This window comes from Sinocyclocheilus anshuiensis, unplaced genomic scaffold (assembly GCF_001515605.1).
Source record: "Sinocyclocheilus anshuiensis isolate Anshui unplaced genomic scaffold, SAMN03320099.WGS_v1.1 scaffold1556, whole genome shotgun sequence".
Taxonomy (NCBI): Eukaryota; Metazoa; Chordata; class Actinopteri; order Cypriniformes; family Cyprinidae; genus Sinocyclocheilus; species Sinocyclocheilus anshuiensis.
Genome location: NW_015555815.1, coordinates 367,943 through 392,450, shown reverse-complemented (window position 1 = coordinate 392,450; position 24,508 = coordinate 367,943). Strand labels below are relative to the sequence as shown.

Here is a 24,508-nt window from a genome sequence, read left to right as displayed (position 1 = left end):
GGAGGTGGAGGAGGAGGAGGTGGAGGAGGAGGACGCAGTAAGTAATGCATTGCATTGAGTACTTGTTTTCAAATTTCTGTAAACCAGATAATTCTAAGAGGATATTACGAGTGTAAGCAAGCATGTAACATAAAGCTTGATACCCAATTTTATGTTCCTCCAGGTGTTGTCGCTTACAAGTGATTTTTTTTTCTTCTTTTTTTCACTTTTGCTGTTAATTCAAGCAATTTTTTTATTTCTGTATTGGCATTTACAGAATATCAAAAATCATGCTGGCAGAATCGCATTTCAGCTGCTGATGAAAATGCTATTAAAAAGCGAAGGTGTTTTTGTTTCCCTTTCCTTTCTTCGTTTTTAGTAAAGGGAGCCAATTCAGCTGCACACAACTTTCTGGATTCCTTATGTCTTCATCATGATGTTCATGTAATGCTAATGAAATGTTGTAAATGAACATTAAGCCTTTAGCCCAGTCATATCAGGGCAAGTCATTGCCAGTTTTTTCTCAAGTGCTTTTCACTCTTTAATTTCACTAATTGGACTTCCGTGAAACATGTTACTTTTTTAGTTACCATGATTCTACTTTTTTTTTTTTTTTTTTTTTTTTTTTTTAAATAAAGGTGTTTTATATGATGGTGTTTCTTTTCTCAATATGCCATTTATTTTGTTCTTGAGTTAAAGCTTGTGTTCTAGCCCAGTGGAAAGTAAGCATCAACGTCCATGTTTAAGTCTAATTTTATTTCCAATTTTATTTTCACAATAACGAAGTCCTTGATGTTTCAATTTGAAAGAGTCCAGTGGGGGCTGAGGCTGAGTCCAAGTGTCGTTGTGGCTAAGATGACTACCTGACCGGTTTGGCCTTGGCCTCTTCACCTTACAATGTGTGTGTGACCTTTGCCCCTTGATGCTTTGGCTGACCTAACCGGAAGCCAAGATGACAGCAGCCTTTTGCCAATAGACCAGGGGTGATGGTGAGGAATGACACTAGTTATTGCTATGTTGTCCTTATGGAAAGCCTCTAGCCAGGATGTAATAGAAATACCTAAAATGGAGACATTGGGTTACACTAGCATTTCTGTACGGGCAAGTCAAGATGTTCAAGCGAAGGATTTGTGAGCCTAAATAGTAAAACATTTAATGTTTCGTGCTGCCTATCGAAAAAGTTTTGCCCTGAAAGGCCAAGAATGGTCTCGTCAGCCTTATGTGTGTCTTATCAGTTTCTCTTTTATCCAAATAGTAATGCCTTTTCTGGGAGGCAGCAAAGTGCTCTTGAGTCTGAACAGGTTGGCAATAAGCAACAGAGGGCAAATATGACTTGTATCTTCTCTTAGGTTCTAATGTTAAGTCAATGGCGCTTGTCTTTCCCTGATTTCTCTGTTGTAAGAATCTTTTTTTATGTTCCCTTCCCTTTTCTTACAAAGGTGGTTACAGCAGCAGAAGTCGCACCGGAAGGGAAAAGTATGGCCCTCCTGTTCGCACCGAGTACCGCCTCATTGTGGAGAATCTGTCTAGCCGTTGCAGTTGGCAAGACCTCAAGGTAACGGTTGATGAATTTCGGTTTCAGTAAAAAAAATTCTCTCTGCATCACTATTTATAACTGAAGGAAGTACCTTGCCATTGCCATCAGTGTTGTGCACAGAGGTAAAGTTTGGGTTCCCTTTGCAGGATTTCATGCGACAGGCAGGTGAGGTGACCTACGCAGATGCCCATAAGGAGCGTGCCAATGAGGGTGTGATTGAGTTCCGCTCTTACTCTGACCTTCGGAGAGCTGTGGAGAAACTGGATGGGACAGACATCAATGGCAGGAAGATTCATCTGGTTGAAGAAAAGCAGCGCCGTCGTCGCTCCTACTCTGGCAGCCGCTCTCGGTGAGTGTTAACTTATCACCAACAAGTGCAAAGCACCAATTTCTGGTGAAACTGGTAGTGTTGTGCCTCTAGATTGGCTTGGATTTTGATTAATATTCAAGACATTTCAAATCTTATACAGGGCTTAAAGTTCTCCGGCACCGTGCCGGATCTCCAGCGTGCAGTGTTTGGCTGCGGAAAAAAATAGTCCTACATTTAAAAAAAATAAAAAAAACAAAAAAAAATCTTGTTGATATCACTTTCGAGTTCATGAGTTCGCCTACCAATGGTATGAGAGGAGCACAGCTTTCACTCTCAACCAAACTAACATTACTAGCCAATCAGAATGTTTTGCTCTTAATAAACACGAGACGTGCATAATCAGAGTCGCAGCCCTGATGAATGGCGAAGCTGCGAGGCGCAATGGTCAAAGATGTCCATCTAGCGCATATTTACATAGAATAACTAATTAAAAAGCAGTGGAGCTTTGTAAACAGCTCAGAGTAATCATGTCATCTCCATAAAATGATATGATTGCCAGATCAAATTTACCGGGATTTTTGAAAAGGTCCTGTTCTCATGATCTATTAATGGTAACTTACCGGTAATTTACCAGTACTGTGTGAAAGGGGCTAAACTCTTCCTCTGCATATGCCGTGAATTTGAATTGCTTAACATTCATCTGGAAAAACAGTGTGCATTATCTCACTAGATTTGTAACGTAAATCATTTATAAACCTATTCCAACACCGGAAAATACATCAACCTATGTCTAAATATGCCATGTATTGTACATCGTGATTTCAAAATAAAAGTTTCGGAGTTTGCATGTGGACAAATATAAAAATTTAATGGAACGTTTAATCACGCGGTAAAGTGAAACATCACCAGGCTGTTGGTGCCCTCTGCATGTTTTTGGTTTAATACATAATGTACTTAAGTTGGTTGTTCATTATGTATTGGCATATTACATTATGTATTTTAACAGTGTTCAATACAATTGTAATTTCTTGGTTTTGATGTTTGATTTGAGCCAATTATTATTGCCTCATCGTAAGTTTATATATAAATAGTCATACTAAAGCCTGGTTTTCACTTGTCTGTTCACCTGGTCTGTTTGTTACTAAAAAATATCAGATTACTTCAATTGTCAAAATAATCAGTAGATTACTTGATTACCAAAATAATCACTAGTTACAGCCTAGATTAGTTCAAATATTTCTAAATACAACTGCATTGTTTTACTTTTTGTAATTAAAAGACAAATATTTTGTCATTGAAAATTTCTTAAAAATAGTATTAAAATATTGTCATGTTCTAGTGAACCAAGTATCTGTATTTTGTCTTATCTTGTGAGCTAGGTGTATTGTCACACCCCTAGTGTCGATAAGCAGTGATATAGCTCAGAATTTTCCAAGTGTATGATACAGCTTTCATTCTTCAGGTCAACCATATATTCATGAAAAAAAAAATCAGTTTGATTAAAGAAAGCAATAACTTTGCCATCGTATCCTTTCAAATATTAAAGTTGCCACAGTCATTGTCATTGCTAACCACAAGGTTCTATCCTGGGTCATATTTAATTGCTGATTATGAAGTTAAAAGGCTGTTTTCAAACCCTCCCATCTTTGTTTGGACAAACAGTCCAATGCCAAACTGAATGCTCAAGGGCGCTGCTTTGATCAGAGCCTCAGTATTTATGTTTGCATATTAGGCTGGGATAGGAGTAGGTATGTTTAACAAAAAAGGTAATTAAAAAAAAAAAAATTCTGCCCCCCCCCCCAGTTCTCGTAGCCGGCGTCATTCTCGTAGTAGGAGTCGCCGTAGCAGCCGTTCTCGGAGCAACTCAAGATCTCGTTCAAGGTATTAAAACAAAATTGATTGAATGTAAATGACTGTTTGTATCCCTTCTTTCAGCTGCTGTTTGTCTTCTATAGGTCTCGCTCTCGCCGGCACCGCTCCCGTTCCAGGTCGGGACACAAGTCTCGCTCCAAGTCTCCATCGAGCAAGTCTCGCTCGCGCAACCGTAAATCTCGTTCTCGCTCCCGCACACACAAATCTCGCAGTCGATCAACCAGTCGCAAGTCTCGCTCTCGCTCGGATGAGCGCAAGTCCCGCTCTAAGAGCACTTCTAAAGTGAAGTCGGATCGTGGACGCTCCAAGGAGAAATCGGTCGGCAGGAAATCCAGAAGTAGATCTGCTTCACCGATGGAGAATGGCGACGGGGGTCGTGCCAAGTCTGCTTCTCGCTCTCCGTCACCTCAGGCTGAGAAGAGCCAGCACAAGTCTCCAGACAGGCATTCACACTCTCGCTCAAAGTCTGGCTCGCGCTCTAAATCCCGCTCCCGTTCCAGGTCTGCGTCCCAAGATTAGTATTAAGTGTGGTCTGATTTTTGTTTTTTCCCCCACCTTCTTACGAGTCCAGTTGTCCAGGATAGTTTTCTAGTGGTCATGATGAGATCCAGGTCTAAGGCATTTAATTTGTTTTATTTTACTCTTCTATAGTAAAAGTGAATCACCCACCGCTTCAATATTTTATATTCATAACAATAGCATGAAAATAAGTGATTTAATTTAGTGTGCTGCATGTCAGTCCTTTTTATAAACCTTGATCCTCTGTGGTGTGTGGCTGGAAGAGGCTTCTTGGCAAGGAAACGAAAAGCCGCTGCATCTTGTGGCTTGTAAAACTATTATCTGAAAAATCTAGGCTTTGGTTTCTTCATGTAATAGTTCATTGAAAACTCTCTGATTTTGTTTTATTAAAATCCAGTCTATATATTTTATTGTTGTGTGTTCTTTTTTTAATGCCTTTTTCACCAAAAATCATTGATTTGTAAAGGGTTATACTTTTTTCTTTCTTGGCAGATAAAAGTGGTTCTCAAGGCCTATTCACACCAACAGCTATAATAGTGCTTTATTTTACGGTCCTGTTCCACGTGCACATACAGTGCATGCATAATTATGCAAGTTGATATTCTGATATTTTTTTTCCCCAAGCACATTTTACCAAGTTCAATATATATCACTTAGAAATGATTAAATACAAAACCAATAGTAGTTATTAAAATTAGTGTGGTTTGGAATTGGTAATGTGCTTGGAAAAAAATGATCAGAATATCACCTTGCATAATAATAATGCACTCACTGTACTATGTACAGTATTGTGATTACAATAACTGGTAATAAGGTACTAACTCTAAGCCTAACCGTAACCCATGTAGTTACCTTACATTACTTTCTTAGCTAAGCACATCGGCTAAAAACACATCTCTTCCATCTTTATTAATTTTTCTTTTTATTTATTATACAATTAACAAAAGCAAAAAAAAAAGACTAACACTAGCTTGCACTATTCTTTTTCTATTCTATCAGTTTTCTTTTTATTATATAATTTAAGAAATAAAAACCCTTGCTACGTGTACTGCGTTAAGCTGAGACTTTTTATAGCACTTGCATATCATTGCTCTTTTGTTGTTTTGATTGCTTCTATTGTCTTCATTTGTAAGTCGCTTTGGAAAAAAGCATCTGCTAAATGACTAAAAGTAAATGTACATCGTAAGTACACGCACTGTAAAATAAAGTGCAACCACTATAATAGCTGGGTTACACTTTATTTTAAGGTGTCCATACATTTAAGTACTGAGTAATATTAATTAACTACATGTACTTACAGTACTATATGGTTAGGGTTTGGCTTAGGGTTACTTGCATGTAATTATGCATAAGTGTTGCTGTTAATGCACTTATGCATTGAGTGTTGATGACAGAACATTATCGTGCAGCATTGATGCTAATGTTATTGCTCTTGTTGTGAACAGGCCTTCAAGTGTTGGAATTTAGTCTTCTATCGTTGGCAGAACTGGTGTGCATTGCTTATAAGAGACATAAGATAAATTGATTCCTATATGAATTCTTTTCCCCCTCTAGCACTGGCTGCAGAGCATTTTTCATGATGAAAGGTTCAGGATCTCATGGCTTTCCATTGCCAGAGGAACGGCTGGTTTGATTACAGTTCAGCTCTGGACATCAGGGCAGAACATGGCAGCTAGTGACTCTCTTCCCAGCGGCTCATGGATGCAGGCCGATCTGAGAGCAGGGAAGAGCAGAAGGAACCAAACTAAGGAAGGATGTTTTTGCATTAGAAATAGTTCAGCTGATCTGGTACTACCACTAAAGGTAACTCAAGATGTTTTATGAAGAACATCGATGAGATTTAACTAGCCATTAATGATAGACATTGATCTAAGCCACCCAGTCCAGTCATGTGACATTAAAGATTGTATTAGATGCATTAATGCAGGGGTTTTCTAACCTGTCCTGGACGACCCCAACCCTGTACACAAAATGTACCTCACGAAACTGATTTAGGACAGGCATCTGAAGCAGCAGAATGATTTCATAAAACAGAGACTGAGTGGGTCAGACTGAAAGCAGATTTCACACTGTCCTGCACAGGCAATCATCCATTGTCCTGCAAATCAGTCCCAACTGAGCCTGGTTTCTCCCAAGGTTTCTTTCTTTCTCCATTTCTGTCACCGATGGAGGTTTGGTTCGCTCAGTTGGGGACGCTTGACTGATTACACAGACACTGTTGGAGGAGAGCTGAACTGGTGATGGCATCACTGAATCATCAATGAATTGACTTTAGCTGGAAAATGACTCTTTTTCTCTTGCATTATTGATGAACTATTTTCCTGTTGACACTGTAAAGCTGCTTTGACAAAATCTGTATTGTAGAAAGCGCTAGGCTATACAAACAATGAATTGACATGATCTGCAATCAGAAAGTCCTGCTTTTTTGTGTCCCACGTGAGCATTTGGTGGTATTACCTTCGATCAGGATGTAAAGAATTGGCTCAACTATCTAAATCCATTACCTGTTACGTCTGTTTTCTGCTCCAGAATCAAGCTACTCTTAACCAGTGGCTTCTAGGATCAGATTCCCTCTGCCAAATCTAAAGCAGAGGTCTGCTCCTGGAGATCCTGTCCTGTTCCAACCTGCACCATGATAGTCATTTTCATCTTTACAGGGTTATGAAGATATTTTTGGATAGAAACAATGGATTTCTTTGGAACTGTTCACATACCGGGCACATAGTCATCTGTGAATTAAGAAATAAAATAAATATACAAAGAAAAACCTAAACTTTCAGCAGCTTTCATAGACACTGAGTTGTGTTATTTTGTGATTTGAGAGATTTAACAGCTCAATTTTAAAATGGTGAGCATGAATTATGAATCGCAAGTGAATTTAGGCCTACTGTATGTTTTAATACACGCTGCTGTATATTATTCTGTTTAATATAAACATGACACACCGTTGAAAAATCAAGAGTTCTCGTTTATTTGTATTCTGGGCTGTTAAATGTATAACACTGCACATGCTAGTTTACCTAAATACGCGTCTCTTGCTGTGTGTGTGATGAGCAGCAAAGATAGGCATAGCATGTATGTTATTAAAGTAAGTCCTGGCTGGCTAATTACTTCAAATATATATGCACGTATATATTAAATGGGAAACATGTTTTTGGCAGCACAGTCGCTAGTTTTTTAGCAGGGTTGAGAGCAGCACGTCTTCTAAACGGCGACAGTCACGTGATACACCGCGTCGGTACACCTCAAGGCAGTGTATGCAGACCGCTGTTATTTAATATAATGATTAATGGCGTTTTTGAAGAAATTGATCACAGTATAGGAAAATCATTATATGCTGATGACGGGGCGCGGGGCCCTCTGGATAAGGGGAAGGCAATAGCACAAGAGAGTTGGGAACAATAAATCTTAACTTGAATAGCAGTGAATGGGAGAGCACCACAAATACTCCACGATAGTGTTTTCATGACTTTCAATAAAAGGAAAAAAAATTGAGACACTGATAACGGCTGTCAGAAGAGAGAACGATGTCAAGTTTAACCAGTAAAACATATAATAATAGAATGTCATGCATATGAAAATAAGAGAATAGTATTAAAATAAGTATTTGGAAAATATAAAACTTAAATTTACTTTGGAAAATATATTTGGAACAGCACTAAGGAAAACATATGTACAGTTAATCTGAAATAGAACGTCTACTAGAACGAATATGAAGATCATAGAATAGGTATTTCTTTCTTTCTTTTCTTCCTCCTGTTATCTTTCTCGGCCGGACTTTTGTTCCACACTCCAGTCCAGCAGGTGGCGGTAAAGCATATATTAGCTGGACTGCCAACCGCCAAAAACACTGAAGAAGAAGGCAGCACACTTGTTTTTGTCGCTTGTTTTATTTCTTATATATCAGTCTTATATATAGCAGTTGATCAATGCTTTTAAAATTGTGGTATCATCTTTAGAGAATCTGCATCGAGAGATTTGACAGAAAATCTGACTGATTTACATCCACACATCTGCTTGTGGGAGGTTAGTAGATTTATCTTTGTTTATTATAGTTCTAGTAAACGGTTTAAAGGATATTACTATAACCAAAACCACCAGGGTAACCACACCAACATGCCGTAGTTATTGTGCCTACTGTAAATAATGCATTAATATGATATATACCTCTTAAGAAGCTTTCACAATCTGTTATTTTATGTAATTTCGTGATTTATTCTTGCATAGACTGTGGTGTGAATAACCAAATTCCCATAGTTTTACTGTAGTAACAGTAGTATCTTGTTGTATTGTAGTTTTCAGAGCACATAAATAAATAGTATTTGGTACTTAATTAAATGTGTCTTTTAAATGTATTTTAGGCTCTGGAAGTGAATAGTCATGACTGCTGGTGAGTATAATGCTTTATACTAGAATAGAAATTGTCCTTAGGTTCTCTCGGGGTTTTAAAAATGCTGAATTTTGATTTATGGTCTGTGATGGACATCACTTTACTGTTCTACAGCACGGTCATAAATATCTCAGGTGATCCACACGCAGTGTTAATGGCTCCACAAAGCTTGTGCTTCACTCACTGTTTTACAGAGAGAGTGTTTGTGTTTGTTGATGAAGAGGAGCTTTTCAGCGTGACGAAGGATCTGGACTGTCTCTACTGTAGGATTCCAGTCACTGCATCTAAACAGCACCTCAGAAAGAAACATCTCAGATTCGCTATATATTATAAAGACTCTGGCCTCGGTAATTGACCAGTAACCGTTTCTACAACACACACAAATAGCATTTACACCCGTTCTCAACTTGAATGTTGTCTGTTCTTGACAGGGAAGTTTTCTATCCCCTGTTATTGTTCTGATGGAGGCCAAGGCAGGAGCCACTGGCATTGCCCAATGTGCTCAAAAATATTGCACAGGACACAGAATTACAAAATCCATATTACCAACCACGGTTTGTGTCTATCACAATACATTTCTTATTGAATGGTCTTAGAAGGAAAATGGAATTTCAAATCTGTATCAGGCTGCATAGTAATCATAGTCATGGTTGTGCACTGTTTACATACACACTACACTACCAATATACACATGCTTATTTATTATTATTAGCATTGTCTATATTGTAGAATATAAACAAACCATGTTTATTTAGAGCTCATCCAAGGTGGTTCTTGTTAATTAATATCCTTCGATTCTGATCTGTTTCACACGACTGCAGGTGTTGAGATGACAGACAAATCCTCAGGTGAGCAATGGCATTTAATCATTTTTCAATAGCACTAGGTGAGTTGAGTGAATCGTTAAATCCCTCAATAGCACTCATCCATTGATCAAATGATTGGCTGTGTGCAACACCACAGCAGCTTGACAGACTGTTTTGTGTGACGGTGCCTCCTAAAGATGCAGACACATTTACCATTTCCACAACTGAAATTCAAAGGGCAAAAGATTTCTCCATGCAGATTTCACATTGGGTTCGGTTGGTAATGCAGATTCGCCGTGTTACAACCAAAGACAGTGATATTGCAACTTGCGAGTGACTTCTGTGTGAGCTGTGTGCCGCATACATCGCTACACTATTGATAACAGACTGGACCTTTTTTGCCTTTTGAAATTTCGCTAATGTGACCACTCTTTAAGTATATAATTGTAGACTGGAATCATAATATACACGTCACATGATCGAGAACCTAGCTCTTCAACCCTGCTCCTATTTCCAACCTGCTTCAGCTCAGCTGGCTTCTTGTTTTTCCTAGTGATTCTAGTGAAGGAATCTGATGTGTTTGATGGAGGTTGTAGCTAATAGTGGCTCTCCAGGAACAGGTTTACAGACAGGAACAGACTTAGGATGTGTAACAAATTCTCTGGAGATATATCCAAGAGAATATTAAACTGCTACAAAAAAAAAAATGCATTTGGAAAAGTTTTAGTGTCCAGAACAGATGGAGACATCATGGTAGACGTCGTTGTATATGATTGAGACATAAGTACAGTAACAATTTTTACTTAATTACTACAATTTTCAAGTGTCTGTATTTTACTGGAGCATTTTTATTTTGGGAAACTTTTATTTTTACTTTACTGCATTGCAGATTTTAATATTGTACTCCACTATATTTCATTAGAACGTGCCGTTCCTCATTATTTTGTGCTAGAGAAATCGTCACGCACTATGAGACGTAGAAGCGGTGTCCGATTCGTTAACGAGCTGATTCTTTTCATCACGCAATGTGGGTTTATCATTCAGGAGTGTTGTAATTGCATGTATGGCCTGCTGTAGAAGAGCTGTTTAAGCCCACTGTGTGAAATGCATGAACCTGTCCATATTTGTGTGTACCATCTGAATGGGGTAGGTTTTATTTCTAAACGAGTGCTGTCAAACGATTAATTATTATGTTTACATAATATATGTGTATACTGTGTATATTTATTATGTATATATAAATACAGACATGTATTTATTTAAGAAAAATATGTTATGTTTATGTTTTAAATATATTTATTTATAATATAAATTATATGAATATAAATATATACATGTAAATACATGTCAATATTTTCCAAATATATGCTGTATGTGTGTGTATTTATATATACATAATAAATATACACAGAACACACACATATATTATGTAAACAAAAACTTTTATTTCGGATGCGATTAATCGCGATTAATCGTTTGACATCATTATTCAAAACTAAACATAACATTAAAATAACGCAAAGTAGTGTGTTTGCATAAGGTTTTTTGTTTGTTTGTTTGTTTTCTAAATGCTAACACATTTTGCCCCATGTATATTGTATATTTATATTTATATTTGCCAACACACATCATATACTATATGATGTTGTTGTTGTTGTTGTTATTTTCATTTGTTACCACACTTGAATTATCAGTAATTATCAGTAGTAATCAGTGAATGACATATATTTATAACAGGAGGAAAGAGTGTATAACATTGCAAAATAAGTAAACATTCATCAATCAGTACTTTTTACTTTTAATACTTAAGTAGTGCATTAAAAATCAAGTACATTTGTGCTTTTACCCAAGTAAAATTGAAAAGGAGTACACTTATTGGATACACTTTATTTTAAGGTGTCCTTGTTACAGTGTAATTATACTTTTAAGTACTGAGTAATATTAATTAACTACATTGACTTACTATATAGTTAGGGTTATTAGGGTTTGGCTTGGGGTTACTTGCATGTAATTATGCATACGTTATTGTTATTATAATAGTAAGTACATAAAACATGTAACAAGGACACCTTAAAATAAAGTGTTGTTATTACTGAAGTAATATTTTATGCACTTTTACTCAAGTACTTCTTGATTTGTGTACTTCGTCCACCTCTGGTCACATAGTGGCTGATAATTCAGTTTTGGAAACAGCCATATCCCAAACTGAGATTCATCTCAAAGTTTCCTCCTCTTCCAGTTGAGCTACAGCCTACAACTGTCCTGTTAGACAGCCTACAAACGGACAACGAAGACAAGACACCAGACAACAAGGCAGCGTGCCAAAAGTGTGGGATCCTCTTTACCACAACGTCAAATTTGAGACGGCACGAGAGACTACAGCACAGCCAGGACCAGCAGCCCATTTTATGCATAGATGCCAAAAATGCAATCTATGTTACACCCAAATATCTGCACGGGCCGAGAGTGCCCATTCATATCCGCAAGTCCTTCACCTTGCAGATTCTGCTGTGTGAGCTGGAGGAATGCTGGGATTTCATGAAAGCGCAGGCCCAGAGCGGGAATCCTGGAAAGGAATGCCGTCACCTGCTCCGAACGAATCAGGCACGGCTCTACGTTCCCCCTCCACCGCTGTGCATTAACTCTTTGGAGGAGATGAGCCACAAACACCTCCTGTCCGCATCCGAGAGACACGAGTGCCAGGAGATCAACTCTAGGGCATGTATGCAGGGGGTGGATTGTGTGTACCCTATTTTTTGGGGCGAGCATGACCTTTCAGAGAGATGTGTCTTCTTTTCAGTGTACACCGACCTTGAGGACAAATGGTGTCAGTTTGGGAGGACATGCGTCTCGTTTGACACCAAGTCTGGCAGCTGGAAGTGTCTGTGTAAGCACAAAAGAAGCCGCTGCGTCCACAAGTGTTTGTCTATGTGGTGGTTGTTTCAGGAGCGTCCTGAGCTGTTGCAGAATGCCCTAGATGTCCACGCGGAAAGTGTCGACGTGCTTGAGGAAGCAGCCATGGATGCAGAGGACGTGCTTTAGATGACGGACTCAACATCCGTCAGAACTTCTCTCGTTTTCTGTCTTTACTCAATAAAAACACTGGATGTAACCTTTATGTTGGCTTGTTTTTTGTTAACGGTTGGTTTGCAAAAACTCGTGTGCTGTGCTATGTTTGCAGTGTTGAGGGAAAGGCATTACAAGTAATGCTAGTTATGTAATCAGATTACTTTTCTCAAGTAGCTAGTCAATAACACATTACTTTTACATTTGCGATGAAATATTTGTTACTTTTTCCCATTTTAGTCACTTCCTTCAGCCTGAAGCTTATTAATTTCACTTTTGGTGTGAAAGGGCCTTTACAGTTGCCAAAAATATAACTTTTTTTGTGTTTTTGTTATTCATAATTAAATAAGCAAGCCCAGCCCAAGCGACAAAAAGTAACACAAAAGTAATGTAACGTATTACACTCTTAAAATTAAAGGTGCTTAAAAGGTTCTTCACAGCGATGCCATAGAAGAACCATTTTTGGTTCTACAAAGAACCATTCAGTCACAGAACCATCTCTGTCTTACCATTTTATAATCTGAAGAACCTTCTTTCGCCACAAAGAAGCTTTCGTGAATCAGAAAGGTTCTTCAGATGTTGAAGGTTCTTTATGGAACCATTTAGACAACAAGGTTCTTCTATGGCATCGTGAAGCACCTTTATTTTTAAGAGTGTACTTTCCATAAAAAGTAACTAAGTAACACAATTAGATATTTTTTATGGAATAACGCAGTATTGTAATGATTACTTTTAAAAGTCAATTTCCCCAACATTGTATGTTCATGGTGAGCGTGATTTCACCAAGTACAACATGTTCCTGGATCAACATCCTTGTTGATCCTGGAACAACATTCCAATTAACCAATCAGAATTGAGGGATAACTTTTCAGGAAATATCTGTTTTAGGCTTACGATTAGGGTTAGGTGCTTCTACACCCTTGCTAATCAGCTATCATTTCACACTGATTTTAGGAATAAATTATGGGTAGGTTTAGGGGTAGGGATTGGGTTTAGTCTATATTTTTGGACAGTAATGTTGATCCTGCACTCTAAAAAGTGCTGGGTTAAATATAACCCAATAGCTGGGTCAAAATAACCCAATAGCTGGGTTTGTCCCTTTTTAACCCAACGCTGGGTTATATTTAACCCAGCACTTTTTAGAGTGTGGATCAACAAAAGATGTTGATCCAGGAACATGTCTTACTTGGCGAAATCACGGCGACCGTATGCTCATGCCGTTGCCACACTGATTTTAACAATGTTATACAAGTTGGATTTGTGGTGAAAATTTCTTGAAAGGTGTCATGAGATTAATTCATGGATTAAACCCTAATGAGGTTTAAATCTAAATATACACAATTGAAAAGCAAAATGTGTGTTCTAATGCTTTTAAAGCCAAGTGTAATGCATATTAAGTCCAGTAACGAGGTCGATAAACTGCAAACCTTCCTCTTTGTGGGGAAGTTTCACTTTAGGCTTTGTATTGCACTGTAAATAGTGGGAGTTATGTGACATGATTTTGTGTTGATACAGATCTTACAACACAAAACCCAAATACATGCACAAAGTACTGATGCACTGATGTTTTGTGACTATAAATTCCCTCATGGCGTTTTCCCAGAACTGGTTTAATCAGAATTTAACAGTTTGCACGACATAACTTATGTTCAGTATTCTGATTTTTTTTTAAGTACATCTTTATCTATGTTTGAGCAGCAAAGTCTGCATTTATATATGCATTATTATTCAGAAGTCAGAAAGAGCTTTATTACCAAGTAGGCTATGTTTACACACACAAGAGATTTGACTTGGCGACAGGAGCTTCCAATGCAGAAGGAAGTACAGACATAGTGCAACCATACATAGGAATTATAACACTATAATATAAGAAAAACTGAAAATTAAATAATGCACTACAGAAGTAGAAATATAGAGAAAAAACGTGGTTGTTTAAATTTCTAGTTCACCGAATCCAAATAAGGAACGGATCTTGTTCAACTAATGATATTTTTAAAATTGACATTTCCATTCCCAGATAACAATCACTTGATTAAAACTACTAGAAATGTATGACTGTCCTATGCCAAAGCATCGGCTGAATGTGGACAGTGGAGTTTGTGCATTCATTTGTTTGTTTTTATTTAGGAATGTACTCGTTTGCTCCAACGCCTCGCTCCAGTGTCATTAATAGCTATATTAAAAGATATTATGTTGTATAAGATGATCCTTATAGCAGAGATGTGTTATACGCTGCACACTGTCTCGTGTGAATTGGTGTAAATGCAACACACTGTCAAGCATCAAAGGATTGTGCGCTCCTGATGCGCGCATGCGCAGATCATACTCCTCCCGAGCAAGACCAGCACTGGTGAGAATAAATTCATTACCTGATCGCCCGCACATTACACACAATTCATGTCAATCATGCCATTAATACGCGATCGATATAAATAGATTTTACTTTGCATGCATTTCTGGACACTTACGATGACGCGCGTTCCATCGTATTTTTCCTTCATGAAATTATTAAATAGCCCTTATAATTAGCAATTAAGCTGCGGTTGCCTTGAAATGACAGCATATGTTTTGATATCGATCATCATAACTGAGCGCATCTGTCTTTTCCTTCCAAATGCATCGGAATCGGATGCTCCTCATAAAGCAGTCTTTCAGGCAAGAGCGGAATGAAATAATGAATGGTTCGCCTACTTGACAGTTTACTGCACAGGAACATGGACTTCCGCCATTTTGCACTGGTAAAGATTATTTTGGGGAGAGGAGAGGATGCGCTTGAACTGATGCTTTTTGACATGGAATTGAAGATTCGCTCACATCACCACCATCAGTTATGCATTATGCATAATCATCACCATCGTCACCACCACTGGTTTATGGGATGAGCATCGCCACCATCACCATGAGTTTATGGATTATGCATCACCATCGATTAAAATGGTCATCACTATCAGTTGAGCATTAACATCATTGTGCATTATCCTGATTCTCTTTCATTTTTCTTTGTGACAGAAAATATACTCCTAAATGGCTAATTGTCGTCCTCTTAAAATATCTGATAAACTACAGCGTTTTAACAATGCTGTTCCCTTTATTTCAAACATCAACATTCTACTTCTGAAGGACATTCTCTGCCAGTGTTCCATATGAAAAGTGAACTGACTTCTATACTATACTACGATGTCCTCAATCCTCTGTTGTTAGTGGTACTGAGCAGAGTCTTGCTATGAGTGCCAAAGCAGACCTGGATGTCCTGCCACATGATGGAGATGTCCCGACTGAAAGCAGCGTCTCTCACGCTCCCAATGACAGTTCTGCACAGCGGCTCAAACCCCAGGAGACCACCACAATCATTTTTCCAGGTGCTTACAGTTGAATAGAAGTCAGTGTGGAATGTAAATGTATTATATTGAATTTCCCATATTTATTTTTCTCTTTTTAAAACGAAAAAGGTAAATAAATGTGGCTTGCTGTCCAAGGTGCAGTGATAGAGCTTGAGACTCGATCATCTGTTTATATTTTCTTGCAGTTTGACTGACAGGATACTCCTCCTGAACAATTGTTTACTCCATTTCTCCATACTTAGAGGTGTTAAATATTGTGGAAAAAAAGTTTTTATTTTCCCAAAGCTTCTGCTCATCCATTGCCAAAAGTGGAGCTGCCTCCAAATGCAATCAAGGCGATTAAAGGCAGTGAACTGGAGGCCGCATCACTTCCTGCTCAGGTTGGAGGGACGATTGTCCATGTTCTGGGCTGGAAGGAGGGCATGGCCATCCTCCCTGGAAGCAATCTGAAGGTGAGCAAAATGTCTGTTTGTGTTGACCTTAATGGCAACAAGCGCTCGAGTTCTTCAAGTTCAAAAAGCAGCCCTAAAGCACAAGACAGCCGCCTCTGTGCCTACATGTAGATGTGATGTAGATCAGTACCTGGGAACGAAGAGCTTTAGTTTGATCAATTACAACATTTTCGCCACATGTGAGTGACAAAGTCAGTGATATTTATCTGAAATAAATGTTTAACCATGACATGTTAACATATTCATTACGATTGCTGAAGTTAATTGTGAAACCAGATTCAGGGAGTGGAAAACAGAGATTGAATGTGTGTCAGTTTAGTCAATAAAATATAAAAGCTGTCTAAATACATTCATTCCTTTCGCAGATGCTTTTATGCAAATCAAGTTACAAGTTAGGAATTCTGCAACATAAGAATTTCGTGCTAAGGGATCAGGAAGGTTTTTTCCTAACATAATTCAAAGGATAAATCCAATGCCCAAAATTGCACCTGAAATAACCTGCCATATGATATGAAAATACAATGCTAATACAATTTAAAAAAATCTAATTTAAAAAGCCTGTCAAATGATCGGTTAAATGCCATTTGATCTCCGCATATGGTGAAGCATAAACTCGAACAAAAAGAAATATTGTGGTTAATAACTGATTTTCATAATCCACAACAATGCAAAAATAAATAATACTCAAATAATGAATCAGAGGAACATCTCAAATGTTAAATCAAATGCTCAAGCAATTTTAAATGCCTGATGTTGTACAGTGTAAATTTGCATGACTGTGTGATTTTTGTGATGTGGTTTGAGAAGTTAAAATGGTTACCGAATGCTACCCCCAACTTCCTGGCTGAAATGGATGGCATTATAAAAAGATTACGCTGAAGGTGATGCTTTTCTTCCATGCCGATGCATCTACGAGGCAGGCAAAAGTGTACTGTTACCATAGTTAGGAAATCTAAGTGCATGAATAATAAGTGATTTTGTGTATATTGAGAAGAGGAGAGGGCCAAACACCAAGCCCTGAGGCACCCCAGTGGTTAACTGGTGTGATTGAGACACCGCTCCACTCCAAGATACCTTGAAGGATCTGCCTGTTCTGATATCAGCCCAGAGGAGTGCAGTTCACACGATGACCAGTGCAGAGAGGGAAGGTCTGGTGATTTAAAATGTCAAATAAACTGCAGACAACTTGCTCTCTCACCAGTCAAAAGGCAATTTCTGTTGAAGAAGTGGATGAAATCTTATCACTGGAGTGGGAAAAGAAAGCATTTTACATTACAACAAATAATTATATAGTGTGGTGAATGCTTCCTGAAGGCACTATATATTACTTTTTATTATTGCATAACAATAATGCGACTCTGCTTTCTGCAGTTATGTGTTAGTGACACTGGTTCATTGGAAGTGATCAGTGAAGGGAAAATAGGCTCTGCTAACCTGACCACTGAAGGAGCGCAGACAAAATCAGCTGATATGGAGCTCAAACAAGCTGAAAAATCAGGTAATTGTTCACTGGATGCCTCTGGATTATTACATCATTCTTACAAGCATGGCTTAATGATGTTTTGAAGTCTGGCTATCTGTCAGGGCGCAAAACTAACACTACAGCAGGAGTAAAAATTGGCTTTGATGAGTACATAAAAGAGTTACTTTACTGTTAGCCAGTCTCTTTATTATTATGCTAATTATCAGTACAATTTTGCAAGTATTGAATTTTAGCACTTAAAATTGTCACACTGGTGTCACATGACTGAATTATATATGTGTCTGTATGTTACTCCTATTTAAGTGCTGGTTCACTGTAATGTTCAGGGATGCGTTATATCTATTTGGATAGTGAAATGGCCTAACAAAATATAAATTCTGAACATTTTTCACCATATCAGTATTTCTATTCTCCCCTATATTTCACTTTGCATATTACAGTTGAATGCACATTGCAGGCAGACTTTCATGGCCATGTCAAACTGCAGCTGGTTTAACTGCATGTTAAAGGTTGCATTAAAGGTTGTCGCTGTATGCAATTATTAAACATTTTTACATAGCAATATTTTTTAAATGGACCCTTACATTTTGCATACAGAATAAGATTGAGCTGCCCTGTTGTATCCAGCCCCATGGGCTTCTTCGGATAAAGGCAGCTGCAGTCTTCGTAGATGAGCAACGTCATGTTGTGATATTTCCTAATATTTCTTAATTTAATAATATTAAATTATATGTGAAATTAGTAGCTTAAGCAGTAAGATAACCAGTTGTGCTCTCCATTTGACAAAGATTAGGGTAAATCTAGGAAGATGAATGATACAGAATTTGTAATATACACATTTTTTTATTTTATTTTACATTTTTTTTTGATTAATGTTATTACACCCAATATTTTATCAGTAAAATGTCAATTGGGTGGAAACAGCAAACTCATTCCAGTTTAACTCAAGCTGGAGGAACAGTAGTCCAATGAAAAGTTCAGTAACCATTGAGAACATGCATCAAATCTTAAAGCTATTAGCAGTTGTCTTTCCAATAGCACCATCACAAACGGGAATCTTTGCTTGCAGACGTCTCAGCGGGTGGGAATGTCCGGTCTGCTGCCTTTGTGGAGGCCGACAGACTTCAGAGAGCACGTATGGAGGCTCAGGACAGTCCAGCTCATAGCAAGTGCACTGAGACATCGGCCAAACAGACTTACCTGACGGAGCTACGCAGAGAGACCATGTCTGAAAAGTAAATTAACTACCAGACTTACACATCTATTTAACTCATGCAATATATAAATATGTATGAGACAGATTTCTGGTAAAAGTCATGTGCATATTACAGTCAGATTAAGGATATTGAGGTTATTCTATCAGTATGGTGTTCTGTATGGATGCTTTAGTCCTGCAGGGATTGCTGAAGCACAGGTGATTTATCATGAGCATGAAATGCTGAAGCCCATGAAGAAGAGGAAGAGGAGGGAATACAACAGCCCATCAGAGGAAGAGTCTGATGCTGAGCCAATGGTGCAGTTCTTTTTGTTCTTTAAATGAATGTCATTGCTGTGCTTGATGTGTATGTTTACATTATCGTGCATTTCATATGGTGCTTTGAGTTTTTTAATGCAATGAAATGAACTTGTGTGATTAATTAAAGGAGGAGAAAGAGGAGGCTTTAAAAATGGACGGCAGACAGAACAAAGCAGGTACGTCATCACACTCCCGTGATAAACAGTAATTGTTTTACGAAACCATCACTAATGAACTAAAGTTAGATTTCATACGCTTACACTCTGCACCCTCACAATTGTGAATCACTGCATTACTTCTTGAAAATGATGTTGCCTTGACTGTCGAAATGCAGGCTTTGTTGTCCTTACCAATGTGATTTCATTAGTATTTGCAGGTATTCTAATGTACAGTGACATTTGTTTACATAATATATGTGTGTGTACTGTATATTTATTATGTATATATAAATACACACACATGCATGTGTATATTTAAGAAAAATATGTTATGTTTGCATATTAAATATATTTATATATGATATAAATTATATAAATAAAAATATATACATGTAAATGCATGTAAATATTTTCAAAATATATACTGTATGTGTGTGTATTTATATATACATAATAAATATACACAGAACACACACATATATATTATGTAAACAAAAGCTTTTATTTTGGGTGTGATTAATCGCGATTAATCGTTTGGCATCACTAATATGCAAATGTTATTATAGTTAACTGCAACTAAAGCTAAACCCAAAACCACTAAAAAAGAAAAATGTTTTTTAAAACCATTAAAAAAAACATTATTATGTTATGTTGATGTTAATTATTAAAAATTAACATTAACTGAAATAAAATATATATTAAACAAAAACATTAAAAAAAAAAATTCAGCTAGTTGCCAAAACATTTCAAATGTTTATTTAGTTTAACTTGATTTACAAACATCACAAAAATGAAAAACTAATACAAAGTATACAGACATATTAAAAAATGATAAAAAATGGCAAAAACACACAAAAAAATAACTAAAACTTTAACAAAAATTAAATGAAAAGTAAAAATACCACTGTGACCACTATGAGCTTACAGCGGAATCCATTTCTGTGTTTTTACAAACTATGGGACGAGTCTAAAATGTTTTCGGTGGTAATGGAGCACATTCTGCTTTTGAACATGAATCGTACTGATAATAAATATAATGAAATCTATGAGTTTTGTGAATTCAACATGCTATGAACCTAAACAGAGCATTTGAAAAGATGGCTCATGTAAGTACTATATGAATGGATCTACATATATAGATTGATATAGTTTATATCAGTTTTTGCTAACAGTGTTTTCCCCCATGCAAACAGTATTCTTGGCATGTCTCTCTGTAGGCTCAGCAGAGAGTAAGCAGGAGCTGTGGTCCTGGCCGCAGTATCTAGAGCAGCAGAAAGCTGTGGCCGCTCCAGCCAGACTCTTCCAGGAGGTTTGACTTCTGTGTTTCACTGCAGGAAGGGAATAACACCACTGATGCAGCCCTGATGTGTTGCAGAGCGCAGAACATTAACTTGATTCATTTCAATACGGAGTCACGATTACACATTTTACAGTTCAATTATGGATTTTTCTATGTTAACATGTATCCATGTCACCGGTCTAGACCCAGAGGGTTCCCACGATTAAGAACAGCTTCAGACAGGGGATGAAGTTAGAGGGCATCGACCCCCAGCACCCCTCCATGTATTTCGTCCTGACCGTCGCTGAGGTACAGTCTGGCTGTTCTGACTGTAATCTGTCTCTCAGTGCTCATTCTCTCCACATGCTCGTCTCCAGGTCTGCGGCTTCAGATTGCGCCTTCATTTTGATGGCTATTCTGACTGCCATGACTTCTGGGTCAACGCCAGCTGCGCTGATATTCACCCCGCTGGATGGTGTGAGAGCACAGGACACAAGCTCTACACCCCAAAAGGTGAATTACAAATCTGTTTAGATGAAACATACAATGTGATAGACATACATACAATCTTAGGATGAATTATATACACTGAACAGAGCCTCTTCTGCACACAAAGACTGCATTTATTTGATCAAAAATACAGTAAGAACTGTAATATTGTTAAATACTTTTACAATTTAAAATAACTGTTTTCTATTTTGCAATGTTGAAAACAGTTGTGCTGCACAATATTTTTGTGGAAACTGAGATACATTTTATTTTCCAGGACTCTTTGATAAATAGAAAGTTCAAAAGAACAGCTTTCTTTCTTTCTTTCTTTCTTTCTTTCTTTCTTTCTTTCTTTCCCCTACACTTTTGAATAGTGGTAGTGTATCACAGTTTCTACAAAAAGATTAAGCAGCAAAAACTGATATATACAATTATATAACTCTCTATCTTTCTCTCTCATATATATATATATATATATATATATATATATACACACACACATGTATATGTATATATACATATAAACATATGTATATATGTATATTTGTCCAATATATGTATATTTTATATGTATATAGAGTATATATGTATATTTTTCCCTTTTTCCAACACATGGGCTATTATGGCTTATTGCTTTAACATTGTTCAAAAACATGTACTTTAAAAAAAAAATAGGATCTATTATATATCACATATAATATTATATATCACATATGTAATTTAAAAAAGTCATAACATTTCTAAATAAAATGTTGAGAATAAACTCATTTAATTACGAGAAAAAAAGTTGAGAATAAACACACTCGTGTCATGTTCATAATTTAATGACTTTATTCTCAACATATTATCTCGAAATGTAATGAGATTTATCTCGAAACATAACGACTTTATTCTCTAAATTTAATGAGTTTAATCTCAACGTTTTACTTGAAATGTAACTAGTTTAATCTCGTATTATAATGACTTTAATCTCGAGATGGTTTTATTTTTTTATTATTGCTTGGCCCTAATCCTCTTCCGTACAGCTGTTATAGATGTGCTAACACACAGTTATATTGTAAATTCATATTTCAGCAATTCAACCCTCTTCCCTTGCAGGATGTAAAGAAGAAGAGTTTTCTTGGTCCAGCTACCTAAAGATCACGCGATCCCAAGCTGCCCCGAATGAGCTGTTCTCTCTCTCAGTTAAAGTGAGTCAGACACTAAAGCTGTGTGCCGTGCCTCACTGAAGGACTGTGAACTCAGAGCTGGTTTTCTGACTGTGCAGCCGGAGACAGACTGTGGGTTTGAGGTGGGGATGAAGCTGGAGGCTGTGGACCGCATGAACCCGTCTCTCATCTGTGTTGCCACGGTAACAGACAAAGTGGGCAACCGCTTCCTGGTTCACTTTGATAACTGGGACGACACGTATGACTACTGGTGAGTTACAGCTGCTGTTCATGTTTGTTTAAATGATGCCGCATACAGTGTTGGGGAAAGTTACTTTTAAAAGTCATGCGTTACAATATTGCGAAAGTAACTAATTACGTTACTTAGTTACTTTTTATGGAAAGTAATGCATTACGTTACTTTTTAAATCTGGGCAGGGCTTGATTGTTTGTTTTTAATATAAAAAGTTCTATTTTTGGCAAACGTAAAAGCCCCTTAACACCAAAAACAAAAAGTAAATTAATGTCTGTATTGTAGAATGCAGAAGAAGAAAGTTCAACACTCTTCACTTTAACATATTTAATTATTGCAGGTTTGCGTCATATTCTGAGTTGCATTTCACTGTTTTTATTCATTTTGAGGAATACTGAATCTGTTATTTTGTGAGTGAGATGAATTAAAGCATGCTCACATTTATTCTAGAACTAAAGTAACATCTTACTCCTGATTTCTCTATAACATGGGGACAGGAGAGCTTTCAATCAGTACATGGGAAAAACAAAGTAACTGGCGTTACTTCTTTGAAAAAGTAACTCCGATATTTTCTTGTAAATGAAAAAGTAAGGCGTTACTTTACTAGTTACTTAAAAAAAGTAATCTGCGTGACTCGCGTTACTTGTAATGCGTTACCCCCAACACTGACCATATATACAGCGGGTAAAATAAGTATTGAACACGTCACCATTTTTCTCAGTAAATATATTTCTAAAGGTGCTGTTGACATGAAATTTTCAGCAGATGTCGGTAACAACCCAAGTAATCCATACATGCAAATAAAACAATACAAATAAGTTCAGAAATTAAGTTCTGTGTAATATGGTGCAGTGTGAAATGAATGGGTTTCTTATTGAAGGTGAAGTGGTGATGTGTTCCCCGCAGGTGTGATGCTCACAGCCCGTACATTCATCCCATCGGCTGGTGTGAGGAGAGAGGCCTCCCGCTGACGCCCCCTCAGGGTAACTCACGCCGCTTTAGCCTCTGCACTCAACTCTACGTGTTTCAGCAGGGATCCATTGTGAAAAACAAACAGATACCATTGCTTTGTTCCAAAATATGTGACCAAATTGTTATTTTGATATTTAAGTGTTGTTATTAACATGGATTTTACTTGAGTTGCTTCTATAGATGTTCATTACCTTTCAAATGTTTGAGGTCATTTTTAACAAAAAAATTGAGGCTTTTTTTTTTAGCAGGGATGTATTAAATTGATCAAAAGTTACAGTAAATAAAGTATAATGTCGTGACAGTATAATGCCACAAAAGATTCGTGTGAGCTTTCTATTAATCAAAGAATTGTGGGGGAAAAAATGTATTATGATTTCCACAAAAGTATCAAGTAGCACAATTGTTTTCAAAATTGATAAAAATAAGAAATACCGTGGTAAAATCACTGTACTCTGGCCACAGCGCTATGACAAAGACAGCAATATTCAATATATGATAACATTTATTATTAATATTATTCACAGAAAACCTTTTAAGCCAAGTAATGTAGTTCATTTGTGATTCTGTAGAAAAGCAGACTTGTGTCATTCATATAATATATTTTATACAGTACCGGTTAAACGTTTGGAATAATTATATATATGAAGAAACACACACACACATATATACACACACATACAGTGGGTACGGAAAGTATTCAGACCCCCTTAAATTTTTCACTCTTTGTTATATTGCAGCCATTTGCTAAAATCATTTAAGTTAATTTTTTTTCCTCATTAATGTACACACAGCACCCCATATTGACAGAAAAACACAGAATCGTTGACATTTTTGCAGATTTATTAAAAAAGAAAAACTGAAATATCACATGGTCCTAAGTATTCAGACCCTTTGCTCAGTATTTAGTAGAAGCACCCTTTTGATCTAATACAGCCATG

At 37.1% G+C, this 24,508-nt stretch overlaps 3 protein-coding genes across 9 annotated transcripts in view; all 3 read left to right on the top strand.

The window, feature by feature from the left end:
* LOC107675167 (serine/arginine-rich splicing factor 6-like) overlaps positions 1 to 4,622 on the top strand; it is a 9,044-nt gene extending 4,422 nt beyond the window's left edge. For 3 of the 5 annotated variants that reach the window (XM_016469410.1, XM_016469412.1, XM_016469414.1), the window contains 5 exons: positions 26 to 37; positions 1,419 to 1,534; positions 1,663 to 1,865; positions 3,630 to 3,707; positions 3,782 to 4,622. In XM_016469410.1, coding sequence (XP_016324896.1) covers positions 26 to 37; positions 1,419 to 1,534; positions 1,663 to 1,865; positions 3,630 to 3,707; positions 3,782 to 4,217 — 845 coding nt within the window. In that variant the 3' untranslated portion in view covers positions 4,218 to 4,622. Of the gene's footprint in view, positions 1 to 10; positions 38 to 1,418; positions 1,535 to 1,662; positions 1,866 to 3,629; positions 3,708 to 3,781 lie in introns of all 5 variants that reach the window. The other 2 variants (XM_016469415.1, XM_016469411.1) reach the window with 2 other exon arrangements.
* Positions 4,623 to 8,056: 3,434 nt separating this feature from the next.
* On the top strand, positions 8,057 to 12,518 carry LOC107675163 (uncharacterized). The gene is made up of 6 exons (XM_016469407.1): positions 8,057 to 8,243; positions 8,579 to 8,607; positions 8,802 to 8,954; positions 9,039 to 9,161; positions 9,429 to 9,455; positions 11,653 to 12,518. Exons 2-6 carry the CDS (start codon positions 8,598 to 8,600, stop codon positions 12,453 to 12,455), a joined length of 1,116 nt encoding a protein of 371 aa, XP_016324893.1. The 5' UTR covers positions 8,057 to 8,243; positions 8,579 to 8,597; the 3' UTR covers positions 12,456 to 12,518.
* Positions 12,519 to 14,770: 2,252 nt separating this feature from the next.
* Positions 14,771 to 24,508, top strand: part of LOC107675169 (lethal(3)malignant brain tumor-like protein 1) — a 13,305-nt gene continuing 3,567 nt past the window's right edge. Inside the window, exons 1-14 of one of the 3 annotated variants that reach the window (XM_016469422.1) lie at positions 14,771 to 14,829; positions 15,124 to 15,217; positions 15,681 to 15,838; positions 16,106 to 16,272; positions 17,644 to 17,770; positions 18,825 to 18,990; positions 19,145 to 19,268; positions 19,399 to 19,447; positions 20,647 to 20,738; positions 20,913 to 21,017; positions 21,086 to 21,221; positions 22,296 to 22,387; positions 22,465 to 22,616; positions 23,505 to 23,581. In XM_016469422.1, coding sequence (XP_016324908.1) covers positions 15,703 to 15,838; positions 16,106 to 16,272; positions 17,644 to 17,770; positions 18,825 to 18,990; positions 19,145 to 19,268; positions 19,399 to 19,447; positions 20,647 to 20,738; positions 20,913 to 21,017; positions 21,086 to 21,221; positions 22,296 to 22,387; positions 22,465 to 22,616; positions 23,505 to 23,581 — 1,423 coding nt within the window. In that variant the 5' untranslated portion in view covers positions 14,771 to 14,829; positions 15,124 to 15,217; positions 15,681 to 15,702. The remainder of the gene's footprint in view (positions 14,830 to 15,123; positions 15,218 to 15,680; positions 15,839 to 16,105; positions 16,273 to 17,643; positions 17,771 to 18,824; positions 18,991 to 19,144; positions 19,269 to 19,398; positions 19,448 to 20,646; positions 20,739 to 20,912; positions 21,018 to 21,085; positions 21,222 to 22,295; positions 22,388 to 22,464; positions 22,617 to 23,504; positions 23,582 to 24,508) is intronic. The other 2 variants (XM_016469424.1, XM_016469421.1) reach the window with 2 other exon arrangements.

Coding starts and splice junctions, on each gene's coding strand:
- LOC107675163 (XM_016469407.1), top strand. Junction 9,162..9,428: donor AATCCATATTACCAACCACG/GTTTGTGTCTAT, acceptor ACACGACTGCAG/GTGTTGAGATGACAGACAAA. Junction 9,456..11,652: donor GATGACAGACAAATCCTCAG/GTGAGCAATGGC, acceptor CTCCTCTTCCAG/TTGAGCTACAGCCTACAACT.